The sequence below is a fragment of the Anolis carolinensis genome, chromosome 3 (assembly GCF_035594765.1).
Source record: "Anolis carolinensis isolate JA03-04 chromosome 3, rAnoCar3.1.pri, whole genome shotgun sequence".
In the NCBI taxonomy this organism is placed as follows: domain Eukaryota; kingdom Metazoa; phylum Chordata; class Lepidosauria; order Squamata; family Dactyloidae; genus Anolis; species Anolis carolinensis.
Genome location: NC_085843.1, coordinates 75,188,586 through 75,210,842, shown reverse-complemented (window position 1 = coordinate 75,210,842; position 22,257 = coordinate 75,188,586). Strand labels below are relative to the sequence as shown.

The 22,257-nt window shown below is 38.5% G+C and overlaps 1 protein-coding gene and 1 non-coding gene across 4 annotated transcripts in view; one reads left to right on the top strand and one right to left on the bottom strand.

The window, feature by feature from the left end:
- The window catches only part of urb1 (URB1 ribosome biogenesis homolog), a 72,999-nt gene that overhangs the window by 9,164 nt on the left and 41,578 nt on the right, over positions 1–22,257 (top strand). For 2 of the 3 annotated variants that reach the window (XR_010004212.1, XM_008107604.3), the window contains exons 8-16: positions 191–321; positions 4,072–4,267; positions 6,238–6,375; positions 13,271–13,444; positions 14,742–14,889; positions 15,644–15,766; positions 16,831–16,943; positions 17,926–18,039; positions 20,700–20,816. Coding sequence is in view for 2 of the 3 variants with exons in the window: in XM_008107604.3 (XP_008105811.2) it covers positions 191–321; positions 4,072–4,267; positions 6,238–6,375; positions 13,271–13,444; positions 14,742–14,889; positions 15,644–15,766; positions 16,831–16,943; positions 17,926–18,039; positions 20,700–20,816 (1,254 nt within the window). In the remaining variant the exon portion in view is untranslated. Of the gene's footprint in view, positions 1–190; positions 338–4,071; positions 4,268–6,237; positions 6,376–13,270; positions 13,445–14,741; positions 14,890–15,643; positions 15,767–16,830; positions 16,944–17,925; positions 18,040–20,699; positions 20,817–22,257 lie in introns of those variants that run through there. The other variant, XM_008107605.3, reaches the window with a different exon arrangement.
- mir5451 (microRNA mir-5451) lies at positions 22,106–22,189 on the bottom strand. The gene has a single exon (NR_130051.1). It is a non-coding gene; the product is annotated as a microRNA mir-5451 (primary transcript).

Here is a 22,257-nt window from a genome sequence, read left to right as displayed (position 1 = left end):
TTAAACCATTTAAATTCTTTAAATTGTTTAATATGTTATAACTTTTAAAAATCATTATAAAATATTCATAGTGTTTTAAGGCTTGAGATTGGTTTTTATTATACATTGTCCTGAGATCTCTGAATAAAGGTGAATATAAATAATTTGACTACAGCAACAATCCCCTCTTTAAACTTTCTATTCTGTGCAGGCGTCGCAAGATCCAGAGGAAGCAGGAAAAGTGATTGTGAGAGAGCTGGTTCATAATTTTTTAATGGATCTCTGCTGCTCTCTGAAGCATGGAATTAATTTTTATGACCCAAGTCTTGGCACATCTGGAAGGTATTCAAGTTATCTGGTACTTAATCTCTTCTTTTTCTTTCCTCCTCTTCCTTCTTGTTACTATTTTCAGCTTTCTTAGATTCAAAGCAAAATTTGGTGCAGTACTGTTTTGTCTTATATTGTATTCTATATATATATATACCCTCCATAAAGAGAAAAAGCAATGATATAGTAACAAAAATAATAGTAATAATAATAATAACATAAAATAATAATAAAAACAAAACATTGCATGGAAAGTTCCTTGACAAAATTGAAGGAAAAGCTGATAAGGAGAAGACCTGGCTATAGCTCACGAATGGGACACTGAAGAAGGAGACAGAAGGCCTGATCCTTGCAGCCCAGGAGCAAGCCAACAGGACAAATGCAATTAAGGCCAAGATCGAAAAATCAGCTGATGACCCAAAATGCAGACTCTGCAAGGAAACCGACGAAACCATTGATCATATCCTCAGCTGCTATAAGAAAATCGCACAGACAGGCTACAAACAGAGGCACAACTATGTGGCCCAAATGATTCATTGGAACTTATGCCTCAAGTACCACCTCCCAGCAGTAAAGAACTGGTGGGATCACAAACCTGCAAAGGTTGTGGAAAATGAACACGCAAAGATACTGTGAGACTTCCGAATCCAGACTGACAAAGTTCTGGAACACAACACACCAGACGTCACAGTTGTGGGAAAAAAAAGGTTTGGATCATTGATGCTGCCATCCCAGGTGACAGTCGCATTGATGAAAAACAACAGGAAAAACTCAGCCGCTATCGGGACCTCAAGATTGAACTTCAAAGACTCTGGCAGAAACCAGTGCAGGTGGTCCCGGTGGTGATGGGCACACTGGGTGCCATGCCAAAAGATCTCAGACGGCATTTGGAAACAATAGACATTGACAAAATTACGATTTGCCAACTGCAAAAGTCCACCCTACTGGGATCTGCACGCATCATCCGAAAATACATCACACAGTCCTAGACACTTGGGAAGTGTTCGACTTGTGATTTTGTGATATGAAATCCAGCATGTCTATCTTGTTTGCTGTGTCATACAATATAATAATAATAATAATAATAATAATAATAATAATAATAATAATAATAATAATACTTTATTTGTAATCTACCCTATCTCTCCAAGGGGATTCAGGGTGGCTTCCAGCATAATAAAGGCAAACTTTCAATACCTTTGTAAGGTTAGTAAGGTTTTCAGAACTTTTTTGCCATTTACAAACTGAGGTCCAGGGATGGCCTGTGATCATACTCCCATCCAGTGCTTTAAAAAGGTTAATGTTTTGGATTCAGTTCTATATTGACTCTAGAATTGTAGTTCAAAAAGCAACCTTTCTAAGACCTGATCTTATCCTCAAGATATTGGATTTGGAAGCTTCCCAACTGTTCTCCCACTCCCATTCTTTCTCATTCTCTCAGCAAAGAATGGACATAAGTTCAGTAGACAAAAGTTCTACTTGCAGAGGTGCTTCTCTCAGTGGAACTGGAAGGGAGCTACTGTCTGTATGTTCTCAGGTCTCAAAAGCAGGCTTTCATATGTCACAAAGGACATCAAGACAAAATGAAGTCCTGTTGAACTAGAGACTGGGTATAGTACAGTGTTGAACAGGCTACTGGCTGGGGTCTGCATATGAAGCCAAAGCAATTTTGGGTTGTTGTATGTTTTCTGGGCTGTATGGCCATGTTCTAGAGAATTCTCTCCTGACGTTTCGCCCACATCTATGGCAGGCGGTTGTGAGGTAACCTCAGAGGTTGTGAGGTAACCTCTGAGGATGCCTGCCATAGATGTGAGTGAAACGTCAGGAGAGAATAGTTCTAGAACATGGCCATACAGCCTGGAAAACATACAACAACCCTGTGATCCCGGCCATGAAAGCCTTCGACAACACAAAGCAATTTTGTTTGCTTTGTTAGATTTGTAAAAGGGCATGGGACTCTTTGGTTTGAGTTAAAAAAATATTTTCTCAATAACTTTCGGTTAGTAAGTGAAAGCCTTACTGCTATTTTACTTATATCTTTCTGAATGTCTTCCTCTCTGTAGTTCCATCATGGTGTAATATTGTCAATTCCACCTTAAGCAATATCCCTTTATGGTTGTGTTTACTTGTTCTCCTACTGCTATATCATTTCAATCTGACATATTTAATCACTTATCCTATGCAAACTGTTATAGTTACATAAACTCTTGTGCATGTGAGGAACAGTAACAGTGTCACTGCCATAATTGCCCTTTAGTATTGTAAAGAGAAATGTAATTAAAAGTAGAACATTTTCTTGAGAGATGGATATGAAGAATTGAGTGGTTGATAAACTAACTTGAAGTGTTTATATATGCATTGCCCTTATGGGAAAAATGCTGATCAAGACCCTTGCCTCAGTACAATTGAGACATTCATCCCTCCTCAATTCGTTCTTTGTCTCAAATTGCTCCCTAGTGTTTCTGAGCTGAATTGATATGATAGCTATTTTGTTAGTGGCAATAGACCCTGCTTCATTGGGAACTTTTAGGTTTTCATTGGGCACCAGTAAAGGATATTTTAGATTTCCTGATTAGCAGGGAGTTGAGGCTATGTGACCAATAGTGTCCATTCCAACCTAGCCTAGCCCTCCACTTCTGTGATTCTGGATGTTCAGGCAGTAGCCCTCTGAGAAAGAATGATTCCTCTTTACAGAGTGACAATGTATATGTATGTGTGCATTGTAAATTGTCCTATACACACTTTTGCTCATAGAGAAAAGCTTAAAAATAGGATATCAAATAGCAAGCTGAGAAAAAAATGCATTTAGGGAATGCCTAGTTAGGCATAAAATAGTACAATATTTTATTGTACTGGGTCAGATTTGAAACAGGTATATTTCTTTCAAATCAAAAGAAACAATGTTCATTGTTTATATCTAAAGGCAGTTACTGTTTATTTTTCTTTGTAAATAGCTATTTTTTTCTTAGTTATCTGAGGTGTATATAATAGGCCCTCCTTATCTACGAATTCTGCATACACAGATCCAACTATCCACAGTTTGGAAAAATGTTAAAACCAAAATTCCAAAAAGCAGATCTTTATTCTGTCATTTTATATAAGCGATGTCCTTTTACTATGCCATTGCACATAATAATATTTAATCATCCATTGATTTTGGTTCCTGGAACCAAATCCCAGTGGATACCAAGGGCCTGCTATATGTAATCCCTTGTTGTAATGAGACATCACAAGCTGCATACATCCAAGGAAGAATTTGGACTCTGGACTATATCCAGTTGTTAATCCCAACTAGAGTAAGCCTGTCGAATTTAAGGGAACCTTGAAAGTCAGAAATTAAGTTTGTATTCCACAGGATTCAGTAACTCTCACTGGGACTAACAGTCAGGTTTAAGCCAAGGGTGAGACTTGTCCAGCCCTCTTCTGTTGCTGGACTTCAACTCCCAACATTCATCACCATGGATGGTGCTGCTGACTAGAAGTGCTGGGAGCAGTAGTCCCAACAACATCAAAAGGGCTGCACAATTCCCACCCATTATGTAGGCATCTTGTTTATCAAACTGCAATTTGCCTCATAATACGTTTCTATTGAAAGGGAGGAAAATTTGAAAAGCAGCATGTGAAACTTAAGGAGTCTGATCCTTAAAAAGTAAAACATCTTAGCACTTTAGCTCATGTGACTGCAGTAGATGCCAGCTGTTGTTATGACTCTAAACTAACTGATACTACAATAATGATTTTTCTCTCAAAATCTGCCTTTATTAGAGGAGGGAACTTAGTGCTCCTACGCTTTCTCTTGAGTCTGAAGACTGCTGTGGAGGATGAGATGGTGGCTGATCTTATGATGAACATTTTCAAAGTGTGCCCAGATTTACTGAACAGATACTTTAAGGAGTCCCAGTATTCTTTTGTTCCCAGACTAAAAACAGCATGGCTGGACAACATGAAATTATTGAGAAAGGTATGATTTTTATATAAACTGTTCTATTTGTACATAGGAAGTGCTGCTACCAACATTTCTGCTATAATTACGATCCTTATAATTAAATTAACTTACTTTATCTGAACCTTTATGTTTGCTCTTCTGTATCAGGAATGAGCAGTGTTACATATTATCCTGCTGCCCATGTATACTGATATTTAAACTACTGCATTTTGCACTAGTTGTCATTTTTGCACCGCTTTTGAAGGCAGCCCCATACAGTGATCCTCATATCAGTGGTCCAATCTCTGTTTCAGTTGTGCATGAATAAGTGAGGTGGGCACAATCCTCTCCAGAGAAGGTTCACATTGACATACTATCCTAAGCCAATTAATACCATTTATGTGGAATGTAAACATTTTGCACACTGAACAGTAATCAAGAACGTGATAGTTGAGCAATTACTTTTTTGTACCCTTTTCCTTTACTTAGTTGCTGCTATCTGCTCTGACTGCTTCAGAAAGAGTACAGTATTAAAGAAAACAGGTGATTAAATAGTGGACAGTATATTTACTGAACTCTTCCATTGCATCTGCACCAGGGCTCTCCTGTGTAGGTTGCTAAAGAAACAGTTATGTGGCTGATATGTTTTTGGACTTAATATTATCTAGCTAATATAAATTGAACTAATGGTGAGTATTGCTAGTGTCAAAAATCTGCTGCTGATATGTTTTTATTTAATCCAGTGTGAGATAAATTAGGTGAGCATTGATTTATATTCTGCCATGATCATGCATATCTTCTAATCTAGACAATGGCTTTCTCTTGATTAATTATTAAAATGAAATCCTTTTAATGAAAGAACTTTTTAAAAGGTATTTTTAAAAGAAAAAGAGATGATAGGAAAACAATGCTCCTGCTGAATTGAAGGATGCTATTGATGTATTGTATTTGTTTCTTTCCTTTGGTTATCAGAGATTATGAGACTTTATGGATGATGCTCTTAAAATCTCAAAAGTGACTGGGTGGAAATAGGGTCTAAGACAGTCAATTAACAAAAAACTTCTCTTTTTTGACAAAGATTTATAAATATTTAGTTAGGTTTGGTGAGAGTGCAGTTGATCAGAAATAGATTTTTATACTTCAACAAAGGTCTGGCAGGTTTTTTAAAAAGCCTTATAAGAAGCCTTTCCCACACATATATATATGTGTGTGTGTGTTTCAATATTTTTGCCAAATTTGGAGTATAGCTTTTGAACATAGATGTTTGTGATGTATCCCCTTTTCCAGCTGGTCCCATAGCTCCAACCCTAGGAACCTGTCAGTCATCCTCCCCTTGTTCCCACCTATTCCCTACTTGGGCCTCAGGGTGACCCCTCTTCTATGGAGCTGTATTGTTGAGATGGGTTAATTATGGTTAGAGTGTTCAGCTTTCCACCAAGCTAATGAGAACAAAGAAAGTGATACAAATAAAGAATTCCAAGTTTCTTAAGACACATGTAATTACTATATTGAACCCTGATCGCTCAATCAATCAGCATTCCTAAACCCTCAATCAGTTCTATTTCTCTAACTACCTTCTCTTCCTTATCTCTCTCAAATCAAAATGCTATTGCTTCGTTAGTGAAACAGACCTCAATGTTTGTTACATTGCTTTCCCTGACACTGCTTCTGAGTTTTGATTTGCTGGGTTCAGTCAGCCCAGATCCTCTCTTCACAGTGTTGCACAGACAGTGTGGAGCCAAATTATTGCTGAATTTGTCATTCATACACTGCTGTTCAGGTTAAAATGGGACCTGAAAGTGTCTTGTGATAAAAGTAATAAAAAATGTAATCTGAAATGTGTGCTGTCATCCTTGTAATTTTTTATTTTCCTTCTTTTCATGTTGACTTTGATGTCTAAATTATAATAATGATGTTGATACTGTTTCCAGTTGAATTGGTTATAACGTTCATAGTCTCATTTAGTCTCATTGTTTTAAAAATAGTTTCTTCCTCTAAATTTTCAGATCTACGAGGCACAGCCAGAAATTTCCAATGCTTTTAAAACTACAGAGTTTATTCCACTTCCTCGATTACTTTCTATGGTGATGGTGACAACCATTCCTGCAGTGTGCAATAAAGCTATGTTCACCCAAGGATTAAATGTAAGAACTTTTTAAAATCTAAATGTCAGGATTGGTCCTTTACTGTTTCCTTACTGTTTAGGAACTCAGTTGCTACATTTATGTCCTTTAGTATTACAAAGAGAAAGCTGTGCAAGCCTTGGACTCACATGTTCCCCCATCCTCTGGTGCAGGCATGTCAATGAGTTTGAAAGTACCGTATATACTTGAATATAAGCTGAGTTTTTCAGCCCTTTTGGGGGACTCAGCTTATATTTGAGTGAAGGCATAAGCCGGGGCGGGCCGCCACTGCTGTTACCGAGTCTTCTGCCCCGGTGAGGCAGCGGAGTCCCCGTCCTTGCCTTTGCAGCCTCCTTGTCTGTTGATTCCGCTCATTCTTCGCTCACAGTGAGGCCGAGGCCTCCATTTGCAGTAAGGCTGAGGCCTCCATTCGTGGCGAGGTTGAGGCCTCAGCTTGTGGCAAGGAGGCCTACCGCTCATTGCGGCCTGTCTGCCTGCTTGACTTCTGGGCTTCTACTGCAGTCTGGAAGTCAGGTAGGCAGGCCGTGAGCAGAGGACACAGCAGAGGAGGAGGCTGTGGAGGCAGAGGCAAGGCTGGAGACTCTGCCCCCTCACCTGAGCAGAAGTCTCGATAACAGCAGTGCTTTTGCTGCATGAAGGCAGAAGGGGGTTGAACTAGATGGCCAAGAGGTCTTTTCCAGCTGTTGTTGTTGTTGTTGTTGTTGTTGTATTGTTGAGGCTGGATGGCCATCTGTCAGGAGTGCTTTGATTATACATTTGCTGCATGAAGGCAGAAGGGGATTGGACTATGTGGTCTCTTCCAACTCTGTTGTTATTATTGTTATTGTCGAGGCTGGATGGTCATCTGTTGGGGGTGCTTTGATTGTGCTTTTGTTGCATGAAGGCAGAAGGTCCTTGGACTACATCAGTAGTTCCCAACCTTTGGGCCTCCATGTGTTTTGGACTTTAATTCCCAGAAGTCCCAGCCAGCTTACCAGCTGTTAGGAACTATGGGAGCTGAAGTCCAAAACACCCGGAGGCCCAAAGGTTGGGAACCACAGGACTAGATAGTCCCTTCCAACTTTATTATTATTATTATTATTATTATTATTATTATTATTATTATTATTATTGAAACCAATGACGTTGTATGACACAGCAAACAAGATAGGTATGCTGGATTTTGTATCACAAAATCACAAGTCGAACACTTCCCAAGTGTTTAGGACTGAGTGATGTATTTTCGGATGATGCGTGCAGATCCCAGTAAGGTGGCCTTTTGCAGTTGGCAGATCGTAATTTTGTCAATGTCTATTGTTTCCAAATGCCATCTGAGATCTTTTGGCATGGCACCCAGTGTGCCCATCACCACCGGGACCACCTGCACTGGTTTCTGCCAGAGTCTTTGAAGTTCAGTCTTGAGGTCCTGATAGCGACTGAGTTTTTCCTGTTGTTTTTCATTAATGCGACTGTCACCTGAGATGGCGACATCAATGATCCAAACTTTTTTCTTTTCCACAACTGTGTTCCAGAACTTTGTCCGTCTGAATTCGGAAGTCCCAGAGTAGCTTGACATATTCATTCTCTGTAACTTTTTCCGGCTTTTTTAATTATTATTATTATTATTATTATTATTATTATTATTATTATTATTATTTATGGCTGAATGGCCATCTGTTGGGGGTGCTTTGATTGTGCTTTCCCTGCATGAAGGCAGAATGAAGGGGGTTGGAGGAGGCTTATACTCGAGTCAATAAAATTTCTCAGTTTTTTGTGGTAAATTGGATGCCTCAGCTTATATTTGGGTCGGCTTATACTCGAGTATGTACGATATGTCTCTTTTTTATAAACCACTTTCCAATGTTAAAGTTAAACTATAGCAAACAACTTGCTTTCACTAACTATAGTTCAATTTTACCATGGTTTACAAAAGAAAGTCAGTATCTTAAAGCTTAAAGATACCTTATTTTAGTAACCATTGTTTGTTTTGTTTCAAGTGTAATACTAAGCACTCTTGAAAGATGCACAATCGACCTCTTTTTAAATACCTTCAAAGATAGAGAGTCTACCAGCCTCCATTCTTTAGGTGGAATACTATTCTTGTAATTTGAATTCAGTTTGTGCTCTTTTTCCTGAAAACAAACTTGAGCTATATAATATGTGGCATCCGTTTGTATGCTTATTTATTTATTTATTTATTTATTTATTAGACTTGTATAACGCTACTCCCAGTTTGGCTCGGAGCGGTTTACAGAAATAGATTAAAACATTACACTTAGCTTTAAAATAACAATAAAAACAACAATAAAAACAGACATAGCCCCGAGTTTTTCACCCATCGAAAGCTTGTTGGAAGAGCAAGGTTTTGCAGGCTTTCCGAAAGGCAAGTAGGTCTCGGATAGTTCAAGTTTCAACTGGCAAGGCATTCCATAAATGAGGGGCTACTGGCAAGGCATTCCGTAAATGAGGGGCTTAAAGATAGCTCTCATGTCACTTTTCAGTCTTCTCCAGAATATACGTACCTATCTCCCTAAGTTATTCCTTGCAAGGCTTAGTTTCCAGATCTTTGATCACCTTGGTCACTCCTCTCTGGACATGTTTCAGCTTGTCAGTATTTGTCAGGACCCTGGCTGCAGAGCACCAATAACCTTACACAGAGGCCAGTCTCTATCTAATCTCTTTATTAAAGAAATATATAAAATCAACTAGCTGTGCCTGGCCACGCGTTGCTGTGGCGAAGAATGGTGGTATGGGAAATAAAGTATTGAGGAATTGGTGGTAGTTAAGGTCAAGGGTAAACGTTTTCCCCTGACGTTAAGTCCAGTCATGTCTGACTCTGGGGGTTGGTGCTCATCTCCTTTTCTAAGCCGAAGAGCCGGCGTTGTCCGTAGACTCCTCCAAGGTCATGTGGGATGACTGCATGGAGCGGCGTTACCTTCCCACCGGAGCAGTACCTATTGATGCACTCACATTTACATGTTTTTGAACTTCTGGGTTGGCAGAAGCTGGGGCTAACAGTGGGGGCTCTGTCAGTTCCCCCAATTCAAACCTGCGGCCTTTCGGTCCAGAAGTTCAGCAGCTCAGCGCTTTAACATGCTGTGCCATCAGGGGATATTATTTCCTAAAGGTTGTGAATATACAATATTTCTGATTGTTTTGTTTTTTTTGTCTGTTGGAGGCAAGTATGAATGCTGCAATTAGGAAAAATAATTAGGATGTAATGGCCTTGCAGATTTAAAGCCTGGCTGTTTCCTCCCTGAGTGAATTTTTTGTTGGGAGGTGTTAGCTGGCCCTGATTGTTTCCTGTCTGGAATTACCTTGTTTTCAGAGTGGTGTTGTTTGCGATATTTTATATGCTTCTACTGTCTGTGGCCCTGAGAAAACAGAGGATTTTCCAGACTTTGATGATGGGAATCCTTTGTTGGGAGGTGTTAGCTGGCCCTGATTGTTTTCTGTGTGGAATTCCCCTATTGTCAGAGTGTTGTTCTTTATTTAGTGTTCTGATTTTAGAGATTGTATTGTTCTGTTTTATTATACCACATTAATTTTTATATATTCTGATTTTAGTGTTTTTGAATACTTGGAGCCAGATTGTATTCATTTTCACGGTTGACCGCAACACAATAATAATAATAATAATAATAGTAAGGATAGTAATGATAGTAATAATAATGACTTTGGTAATACATAGTGCTTCACTGCCTTCTCAGCTTCCTTTCTGGAAGAATCCTTTCTTGGGAGGTGTTAGCTGGCCCTGATTGTTTCCTTTGTGGAATTTCCAATTTCCTTGCTTTATTTACTTTCTTTATTTCTTTATTTCTTTATTACTGTCCTGGTTTTAGAGATTATATTGTTCTGCATTATTCTATCCTAGAAATTATTTCATATCAAAGTAGAATCTCACTTATCCAACATTCGCTTATACAATGTTCTGGATTATCCAACACAGTCTGCCTTTTCATAATCAATGTTTTTGTAGTCAGTGTTTCAAATTCATTGTGATATTTTACTGGTAAATTTGTAAATACAGTACAGTAGAGTCTCACTTATCCAACATAAGTGGGCTGGCAAAATGTTGGATAACCGAATATGTTGGATAATAAGGAGGCGTTAAGGAAAAGCCTATTAAATATCAAATTAGGTTATGATTTTACAAATGAAACACCAAAACATCATGTTAGACAACAAATTTGGCAGAAAAAGTTGTTCAATACGCAGTAATGCTATGTAGTAATTACTGTATTTATGAATTTAGCACCAAAATATCACAATATATTGAAAACATTGACTACAAAAATGCGTTGGATAATCCAGAACGTTGGATAAGCGGGTGTTGGATAAGTGAGACTCTACTGTAATTAATTACTACATAGCATTACTGCGCATGGAACTACCTTTTCTGTCAAATTTGTTGTATAATATGATGTTTTGGTGCTTAATTTGTATAACGATTACCTAATTTGATGTTTAATCAGCTTTTCCTGAATCCCTTCTTATTATCCAATATATTTACTTATCCTGCCGGCCTGTTTATGTTGGATAAGTGAGAGTCTACTGTATATTGATAATCTTAAATTATCTGCTTAGAACTGGATTATATGAGGCCCCTTCTTCACAGCTGTATAAAATGCACACTGAAGTGGATTATATGGCAGTGTGGAGTCAAGATAATCCAGTGCAAAGCAGATAATATAAGATTATAAATGGGTTATATAGCTGTGTGGAAGGGCCTTGAGTCTACACTGCCATATAATCCAGTTAAAATCTGATAATCTGTGGAAGAAGCCTAAGTAAGGCCTAAATCTGCCTGTCCCCTAACTGAAACCTGGCTGTCCCTTGGCTGGTTGCTAGGCAACCAAGTGGGCAGAGATTAGCCCTCTAAACTGGCAGCAATTGGATAAAAAAAATTATTCCTCTCCCTCTAATTAGGACTTTATTTTTCTTTTCTTTTTGTTGTATCAACCTTGAGGCGTGGATGATGGGTTGTGTTGTCAAATTTTGAGGTTGGGGGGCCTGTAGTTTTGTTGTTTTGTCCACTGCCCTGATGCCATCACTCTTTTATATATATAGATAAAAACAAGTGAAGAATATAGTTCAGAAGCAGACCTTTCAGATAAGGTCAAATATAGTCCAGAAATGTATTGTCCAATATAAGATATTAGAGTTCAAAGTTTTAATCCACTTGACCGAAACACACACTTTGCCAAGCAATAGTGTGGGGAAATAACAGAGTCTTTAAAGTCCAATGAAGCTTGACAACAAGGCTGGAAATAAACTTGATTCTCGACTAGATCCGTGACTGGAGGCAAGACGAACATGAAGCATGAAACAGAGTCCGTGGTAAAACCGTGAGACAAGGCAAGGCTTGAAGCTTGATCCGGGAAGCAAGGAACTGGGCTTACGAAGTCCACACACGATCTCTCTCCTCAAGCTGATCAATTGACTCCGCAAAGTATCCCTCGCGCCAAACACCTATATTGGGTCTCGTTTTCCCGCCAACAGAACTCTTTCCCTAGAGAACGAGAAGCGAAACCCAACTCTGTCCAGATGCATGACTCCTTAGAATTTCCCAAGGGAAGCAGACCTAATCAGCCATTTGTTGGCAGCGATTCTCAGGCTTCTGCGATTAGCCTCCCTGACTCCCCTATCTTTAGAATAATTTTCCCTCCTGGGAAACGGGGGGGAGTTCTGCCCAAGGCCTGTTTGGCTGAATTCTTGTGGGCAAACATCAACATCCTGCAGGTGAAGAGGCTCCGGCTCTTGCTGAACCGGCGAAAATCCCATGTTTTCCTCTTCGTCTGCCACAATAGTACTAGGAACAGGACTACAAGGCCCATGAGTCATCACAGTATTCATGAATTGAGTTGCCCAGAACTGGACACAGTCTTCCAGGTGAGCTCTGTCCAAAGCAGGAGAGAGTGGGACTTCTACTCCTGTTGATTTGAACACTTAAGATTTTGTTAATGCAGCCCAGAATTTCATTACATTTTTATTTGGCTGCTACAACATGCTATTGGCTCATGTTTGGCTTGTAGTCTACTAAAACCACTAGATCCTTTTAACATGTACTGCTTTCAAGCATCCTATATCTTTGCATATCATTTTTCCTGCCTAGATGTAGTATCCTTGCTAAAATTCATTTTCAGGTCTCCACTCTGCCAAGGTCCTTTTGAATTCTGATCCAGTCCTCTGGGATAGTTACCCCACAACTAATTTGATAACTTCTGCAAATTTGATAAGCATGCTTTCTTTTCCTTCACCTGCGTGATTTGTAAAGCTGTTAAACAACATCTGGCCAATGGCAAAACATTGAGTCACACCATTAGTTTATCATTAATATATATTTTATAAGTGGATATGTATAAAATTATGCTGTTATTATTTGTAGGAAGCCCTGTGCCATATTTATTTTACATTGTTGAATATATTCATTGTGATGTAATTGTGCATTGCCCTCAAATCCTGATTGGACACAGGTCTTCTTGGAGGAAATATTTCACTTAAAGCAAACAGCTTTGACTGAACAAAAATACCTTACCTTTTCAGAAAGCACAATTGGCAGGTACAGCCTCAAAATAGTTATAGAAGTGAAATAATTTGTTAGACATTACCACATTTTTGTGAATAAATATCACCATCTTCTGGGCCTTTGGAGGAATAATATCGAGGGTCCCTAAGGAAGGCACTATGCATATACTCTTTTAAAATACTTTAGCTGTAGGCCTCATTTTAGGGTTTTGCATTCTTACTTGGCATCCAATGACCTTTATACCACTCCTTTCTCTGAACTTTTTCTTGCTTATTTTCAGATTTGTTTTCTATTTTTCTCATGTTGTTGTATTTAAATTTCAGGTTACATTGATTAAATGTGGAAGAAGTGTAAGCACAATAACAGGATATTTCTTTTTTATTTTAGATAGCCAGTAAAACAGTGAAGCACACAATTTTTTCAATTATATCAATGGTTCTGAAGCGAGCATTGAAGAACATGGAGTACTGTCTGAATGAGAAGATATGGGAGAAGTCCGAAATCTATACTCCATCTGTAATGCAGGAATTTGTGCAGCAATACAGGGAGACACTTAGCAAGGTACCGAGTAAGGAAATAGAAGGGCACAGGATTTGTGGAGCATTAAATTTTTCAGAAAAAGTCCATCTTTTTCTGTATCTAAAATGTCTGAAAGAGGACAAGTTTCACCCATATTTTGATGGTTTTCTGATTATTTGTTCTTTCAATGCTTGCAAATTAAAAATTACATTAATTTGAGGAGGGGTTTGCTCTTTTATTAGTTCTTCTTGTCAAAGGGATTTTCATAGGATTGCAGTAATGCACATACATGGTGCCAAGGTTTGCCCATAGAAAGAGGGAGCACCTCCTCAAATCATTTTTACATGTATGCAAAAGCTCTTTTTTTTAAAGTGACAATATAATATGTTATTTATATTTCTCACTAAAATGCTTCTGCAAATTAAAATAACCTGGATTCCACTTTCTGATAGCGATCTGGTCCCTAACCAGTCAGTTAAGTGGGTGCTTCCTGTATTTACCTTTGTAGTGTATTGTTTGAAGTTCACTAAGTTCTGGTGTTGTAAGATGTGAATAGATGAAGGGTAGGATGTTAAAGGTTATTGTTATTTTAAGGGGTTTTGCTATGTAGCAGTGATGATTTGGGCATGAAAGCCTGAATGAAAGATTGGGCTCCAAAGAGTTAGGATAATTGTAGCTTCTTGACATTTCAGTTGTGTGCTGTGTTAGAGATAAAGAAGTTTTTTCCCATTTTCCGAAAGCTGACGCTCCATATCATTTTGAATTTCTGAAAGCTCAATAATGTTTTTAACATTTAACATTTGAATTAAACATTTTCTTCTTTAAATAGTTCATACACACACTAGGAAAGATATGCATGCATTAGTAGCTGCTGCGAAACCAATGGAAATATTGACATCAAAAAGCCTATACTTTTCATCTTGCATCTGTCCAGCTGAGAGGAGTAAAAATGAACCTTCCACAGGAAAAGCTTCTCTTGAGATTAAAAATATGTATTACTACATGTAATTATCTCCACAGATGAACCATTCAGTTAAACATCCATCTGACTAAACCATCCAACTGATTTGAACAATTAATCTTGATATTTGAGAGATTTCAGCATATCAGTTGTGATTTGTTCTTCTCTCATTGCTACTGTCTAATATCCTTTCAGGAAAACCTAAATATTTATTTTTAATAAAGGTAATAGTTGGCAACTTTTCATATGTCTTTGTAGGATAAAGTCTTTCTTTTCTATTTCTGCTTTGCAAACAATTATGCACAGACATACTGGAATGACCCTGTTGTGTAATCTTATTTATCTGCAGTTGCTGACCTTGTTTTCTCTCAAATGTAGCTTTTGCCAGATATGACGAACATAGTCGCTGTCTGGCAGTCACTTTTAAAGCAAGAGAGGGAACAAGATGGGCTGAAAGGGACGACGGAAGATGCTTCTTTTATTGTGGAGGAAATGGCTGAGGTCAAAGAAACAAATGGAGAGCATGGTAGGAAAGAATTAGTCATCTTATCTAGTATGCAAAGACTATTAATGAATCATATCTGATGAATCACAGTGGCACTGTTCTGTTTTTTAAGGCAAACTTTGCTAATGACCTCTTGTAGGAGTGATGTTTTGAACAGCATCTAATAATGTTCTAAAAATGGAGCTCCTGTTTCAAGAAATCTTTTTGAATTACTGCAGTGACAGTCAAACTTTGTTTGGCCTGTGCATATTCTGCTCACTCAGATTGCATGCAAAACTATCACTTCTTTTTCCTACTGAAGAAGTTTCCCCAATCTAAATTTAAATTAAATCAGATCCCCAAATATGGAGGTTCAATTGTATTTTGAGTACTCTTCCATTATCCTGGTGCAAGTCACAAGGGGGCGGTAGACAAAGAAAGATAGTCTATTTTACAGGGGGGAGGGGGCTTTGTAGGAATAACACCCATTTTCCTGTTATTCCCCCCACCTATTTTGCCATTGTGGAAACAACCCTTGTTTATGAAATGGGAAGTAGGGAGGGGGAATAATCAGCAAAAACAGGGGAAATGGTTTTCATCCTTTGAAACCCCCCGCCCCCCAAATAGACTTCTCTTCTCTGTCTAGTGCCTCCTTGCAGCCTCTGCCTGTATAATGAAACACTACTGTATTTTGTTATAATTTTATTAGAGATAATATTTATTATTATAATTTTATCTGTGCATTTGGTAAATTTAACAGAACAAAAGTGTAAAAAGTATTCTGTACATTTTATAGGGTCAGACGATGCAGAGACCACACTTTTGAAGGCTGTCTTACTTCATGTTATCTGCCTTTATGAGCAAGTGGTTCCCCACTTAATAGCACAGAGCAACTTTGACTTCAGCAAACTAATAAAAGGTAATTCCAGTAAGCTTAAAATTATGCTTTATTTGTTAAAATTCAGATGTATAATTTTTCACATCTCCAGCTGAAAAGATTAGTTGGCAAGTGATGTGAAACTCCAGTTGTCCCTGAAACCTTGAATCACTACTGTCAACCAGGTGTACATTGGCAGTTCTCTGACCTGGTATAAGGAAACTATCTGATGTACATTGGATCTTTGGTAGAAATTTCTTGTTGATTTTCTATCAGATCAGCTCTTGCTTAAATTCTTTTATAATATTACAGTAAAACTCTTGTCTTAGATTTAAGCAATGTCAGAAACATTATATAAATCTGTAATAGACCTGCCTTTGAAGATTTTTGGTTCTATTACACTGATAACATAGGAATTTAAAGAAACATACATTTTACTTGATAGTGTTAGATGCATGTCTTCTGAAAAACAGTGCAGTTATGTTATCTTTCAGATATTATGTAATGAGCTTATGTCAACTCTACTATTCCTTTTCAAAAGGAGTAACCAAATTTATTTCACATACAAATGCAAGTGCCTAATGTTTTGGATAACTGTTAGACCTGCTTAAGATTTATTTCATGTTTACACTGTAAACTCTAGTAGCCAGAGTGATTTCAACCTTATCACCCTTCCACCTGCAGGTAAACACATTTTTATTCAGATAGATTTTGGACTTTTAAGCTTACTTGCTTGCTAATTTATTTCAGTAGGTGCTGGCTGTTTTTTTAACTGATGTGTGTCTTAAGTTATTTTTAAATATTTTATTATAATTATACATTTAATCATTGTTACTTCCCTTTGGGATTGTTCTCCACAGGAAATGATCACAAACTAACTTTAAGATATTAGGTGAAGATCTACTTCAAAAAATTCCCAGGCTGTCTGACCCTTGTTGTGTTCTGTGCTAAATAAAAAAAACCCCTCTTCCTTGATGCATATTTGCTGTTTTAATTGGTTGTTCTATATTCTGTGCTCTATTAGAAGACATAATACAATTTCACCTGGAATAAAATGAAAATATAAAAAGATGAAATAGAAAGCAATATTGTTTTCCAATCCATAGGCATTGTCACTGAGAAGGGGCTGCGCCATGAGATCCCCCCAGTTCTGCAACATCATATTCTGATGGTGGCTCTAGAACTGCCTGCAAATAAGTTTTCCTGGTTCAAAATGCAGGTAGGCATGTGTGGCATTTGTCTTTCTATCTCTTGTTTTAAGATCAGTTGTAGGCTGTCCACATTGTTGTTATGATATTCCTATGCCTTTGCCTCATCTTAAGTGATTGGAAATAACAGGGATGAGTTCCCTTTTCCTCCAACAGTAGCCTGAGTCAAGGGAAATTGAGACTTAAAATCAGTTCAAGGGCTAGAGCCGTAAAGAAATTACCCTAAACAATATAATATGACAAAATAAGCAGGGCTGAATTTAACACCAATTACATGTGTGTGTGTGTGTATAGGAAGTTTCTAGGTCTTCCAGGGACAATTCTGTGGTAACTTGTGGCACAAGTCCTTCATTTCAATAGGATTCATGATATCCACTTTCTGTTTTTGACTATGTGTTCAGGAAAGTAAACCCTGCAGGTATAAGAGTCATATTGTACTCAGAATAATCAGAGAAGCTATGCTCAACATTTCTTACCGCTGATTGTGTTGGCTGTGCCTGCTGGGAATTGCAACACTTGGGTAACCTTATCATTCCCTTCCTGAAGCAAGTTGCTTTAAATTACACTTCAGTACAAGATTTTCAGTTTGCCCCTTAACCCTTTGAGTAGTTTAGTTTCCAGTACAGATTGTCAATTACAACACTTCATTTGTGGGGAAGGAGACCCCAGTGGCACAGTGGGTTAAACCCTTGTGCCGACAGGACTGCTGACTTGAAGGTTAGTATGCTAACCTGAAGGTTGCTGGTTTGAATCCAATCAGGGAAGAGTGTGGATAATCTCCCTCTATCAGCTCCAGCTCCATGCTGTGACATGATAGAAGCCTCCCACAAGGATGGTAAAAACTTCAAAATATCCGGGCATCCTCTTGTGGAAGGCCAATTCTTGCACACCAGAAGCGACTTGCAGTTTCTCAAGTCACTCCTGACTTTAAAAAAATGTTGAGAGATCTTGAACTATTGTGTCAAGTGTAACCAGCAAAATGTGTTCTTATAGGAGGAGACTGACAAAGTTTGCGGTGAAAGATCAGTATTTTATTTACTGTTGAAAATGTTTGTCACAAGCAACCACTTACAGCTCAAAGCATCAACAAAGAAATTGATTATTAAGGTGAGGTTTTTCATCTGTCTATTTGTGCAAATATATTTATGCGTACAGGGAAGCTGTAGAACGATATTTAAATATGCTTCAGAATATTAGGGTTTGAAATATAAATGAATGCCTGTTTCTATTCTTAATATACCACTCACTGCCTGTTTGCCCTGTTCTCAAGAAGTGAGCTAATCTACAATTTTCCTGATTATTTCTGGGGGGGGGGGGGGGGGGTGTTGGATTGGGTTGTACACTGTGAATACTTATAAATTGGTGTTAGTATTAGGAGTGGATTAGGGGTAGATTATGTTGCCTATGGAAATCCAAGTTTTAAATATTTAAGGCATATACTGCAAGCCTCATGAGAATGGAAGAGACTGCAAATGTGCGACAGCGCTTGCAAGTCTGTATTAAAAATGGCGCAGGGAAGCAACACAAATAGGCAGCAAGTGTGGAAAGGCAGGAAAATGCAGTTGAGGAAAAATGACACATAGATGGCAGCATCTTGCTGCCGGTTGCTCATGCAAAACAGAGATACGTGTGGACTGCAGCAGTATAGCCAACACTTAACCAGAGTCTCATCTTCCTGGGGAGGTGCCTCAGCCTGACTGTCGCAGCTGAGTCCTAGGCCATACCAATGCTTCTCCATCCACCTCTGAATCCTTCTCAACTCTCTCCTGATGTGCACAAGTAGCAGCTATAGGCAGAAACATCTCCATGAATGTTATGGCAGAAAATTGAGACCCATCACCTTCTCCTTGCTTAGCAGCCGTTCTACTACTGAGCAATGGAAGACTAATGGAAAACTGAGCAAGCTCTACAGAGCTGCCACCTATCCAGTGGCATCATCATCATTGTCTAGGTGAAACAGAAGCATGTAGTACACAGGAGGAGGAGGAAGAGCAACCTCTCATACTGCCACTAGGCTTGTGCACAGTTCTGTTTTTAAAATATAAAGACAAACAATCCCAGAAAGAGTGGTATCTTAACTCTGATGCTTTTAATCCAGTTCTTAATGACTGATATAGGGACAAAGGATGCCTAAAATGATGGGAAGAGGAGCCTTCAAAGTCCTGCCCCCCCACCCCCCCCCCCCCCCCCGTTGCCACCAATGAGCCGGATTGAAAATGAATCTTTCAGCTTCTCAGATCAAAAATGGATTTCTGCCCTCCCGAATTCAGGAGGCTCTCAAAAAGTGGAATGGGGCCCCCACTGAAATCCGGAACACCGAAACAGATCGCTGTTTACCCAAATTGCACAACCCTAACTGCCACAACCTCAGTTCCTCTAGCAATCTGTTTCTACTTCTCTTTCTCCTTCTCCTGCTGTGTCTCTGTTCTGCTCAGGCAACACTGACAATGCCACTGGCTGGGGTGCATGAGGCTGAAGTGGCAGTGGGACGTGCAGTCTAACAACATTTGGAAATCTACATGAGTCCCGTCACTGAATTAAATAATATTTACCTTTTTATTTGTTTGGGATTATGCCTCATGCTGTGAGGCACAGGGGTTAGGGTAGGGAAAAAACAGAGAAAGCAATTGCCATTCAGAATGAAAGCTGCCTTACTGGCTTGCGATGTAATTAGTGCAACTTTCTCACTTAGAAGGAAGGATTCTGTCTGTCTTTCCCATATGCTATATGATCAATGCAGAAGTCACAAGCTCTGAATGCATTCCTTGGTGGGACTTTTTGACAAACCCGGGCTATCATTTTGATATCTGTCAGATTAAGTTGAGCTGCATAATCTTGAAATGGGAAATTCATTAGAACAGCATTGACAGAGGGCTTTACATGTACACATTTTATGATTTTATTTGGCTTTGTGAATATGCCCCCTGCCCCTCATAGTTTTTTGTGTGTGTGGGGGGGGGGGGGGGGAGATGTGTTCCACATTCTCCGATGGGGACTATAGAAAGACCATGTCCCTAATACACCCACCATTTAGGTAGCTCACTCCCTGCAACAGTGGTGAAAAATTAAGTCAGTATTTTTGAAACATAAATTGCAGTCTTCCTGCTCTGTAGCATAACCTGCTTGAGTGTTTTTTAAATAAACTGGGTTACATCCATTTCCTCATTCCTCCTGGATAGCTGGTAGACACTATTGCATTTCATGCCGGAGTTTGCCTGCAGAGGTGCGGCTAATGAGACTGTGATGGATAACTGAATATGCAGAACCTAGTTGAGTGCTTAGCTTTCCCATCCAAGCAAGGATGCCTTTGCTGGAAAACCTAGCTAGATTGGGGTGAACAATGTTACCTCTGGATCAGTTGTAACAATGTATTTGTTCTTCATAGGATTGATAGGTAGAATCTGTGGAAGCTTCTTGTGTGATTGGTCATCTGAGTTGTTATAGGGAAATATGTAGCTTTCCAGATGTTGTAAGCTGGGGAGATGGAAGCTACAGTACTACAAGGGACATTGAGAGTTGCAGTCCAGCCACATACTAAGAGCTATATGTAAACCATTACTGGTTTAGATAAAGAAATGGAGAAACAGAATGAGTTTTTATATTCTAAGTAGGCTTTTATATAACTTTGAATTCCATTATCTAAGAAATAGAGAGCCATTAGTTAAAAGGCACCTGCGTCTTTAAACCAGGCAACTACAATGAGAGTTGCAGTACAGAAATAGCACCTGAAATCTTTATATAATGATTTTTTATTTTTTAAAAAACAGGTTCTGCATGACAGTGGAGTATTTGAGTATACCTGGAAAGAACTTGAATTGTGGCTCGAACATTTGGAGAACACAGTAGAATCGAAAAAAGAAGCAGTGATTCAGTTTTTGGAAAAGGTAATAAATGCACAAATTAGTCAGACAAATAATTCCAAGAACAGCTTTAGTGGAACTGTGTTACCATGACTGTAGAACATCATAATAATAGATGTGTTACCATTTAGTCATAATTGTTATTATAATGAATGTGCTACCTTTAATTGTTATAGAACATTAAAAAAATAAAAACTTCATGAATAAATTCTGAGAAGTAGCAACTGCTAGACAGGAAAAGGGGAATAAAGGAAATGAGATTAAAGGGAAAAGCTTTTGTTAGAGATTTCCACTATAGTGGGTAGTGTTGATAAAAGAATGAGGCTGTCTTTCACCCTCTGTTTTCTCCTGCTCTGCTATTGCAGAGGGAACAAAAAAATATGGAAAAGGAAAGCAGGTTATGTAAACTTCACTTTAATTCTGGGGAACAGTTCTAGTGTATATACAGCTTTCTTTACTTGTGGAAATAGTAATGAAGCTTAGCATGCACAGCAAACACAGCATGACCACGAAAGATGACTTCTCAGGAATTTCAATGATTATTAAGAAGAAAGTTGTTATTATTGTCAGATTCCCAGGATCACAGTATTCATACTTGGCAGAATGAGATTGGATAAAGATGATCAAACAAAATATCAATTTATTTAATTATCCATTTGTACCACTGAATACAAGCAGATCTCTCTCTGTGTGTACAAGAAAGCAAGACTTTGTCATGTAATAGCTACAGTTTAGGCTGTGGGGCATGGCATGGGTTGATACTTCCTGTTTGCTGCCAACTCACTCAGAGGATATATTTTTGTGATAAATGTAAATGAATGCAAAATTATGGCCATTCCTTTAAGGAGAGTTGCTGTAAAATGTTGCATTGCAAAGAATACTTGAAAAACAGACTATAAAAGCAGTATCCAATGACCAGTATGATTTGTACACATGGACACTTGGAAGTTTGCACCTTTGACTACAATCTTTGGTGTGTGTGTTAAAAGCTTGGGAAATAACTCACACGTGTCTTGAAATGTAGTATTCCATCCGAGCAGTTCTTCCCAGAAAAGCATGTAGATACTTTATTTCAAAATCGCCTTTTTTTAAACAAAAAAACAATTCTGTAACAAAGACATCCAAAATCCTATGTGGATTTTCTATTCAGTTTCTATGCCTTCTGTTGCATTACCACCTGTTGTATTACAGCTGTGTTGAGGAATTCACCTGAATGGGTGATTTTTCAGGTGAATTTGACTGTGGAAACACAGTGGCAACTGTAAGCCCTACTTCCCAAATATCCCCACACACACAGTAATGTTGGGGGCATTTTTAACATTTAGCTCTTTCAGATCTTAGTCCAGTTGTCCTGTCAGTGCAACTGGACTAAGATCTTAAAGAGCTAAATGTTAAATGTCCTGTCATTTTTCAAACCGTTACAATAAACAAGGAAAGGTATTAGATGCCTCCAGGTGTGTGTAGA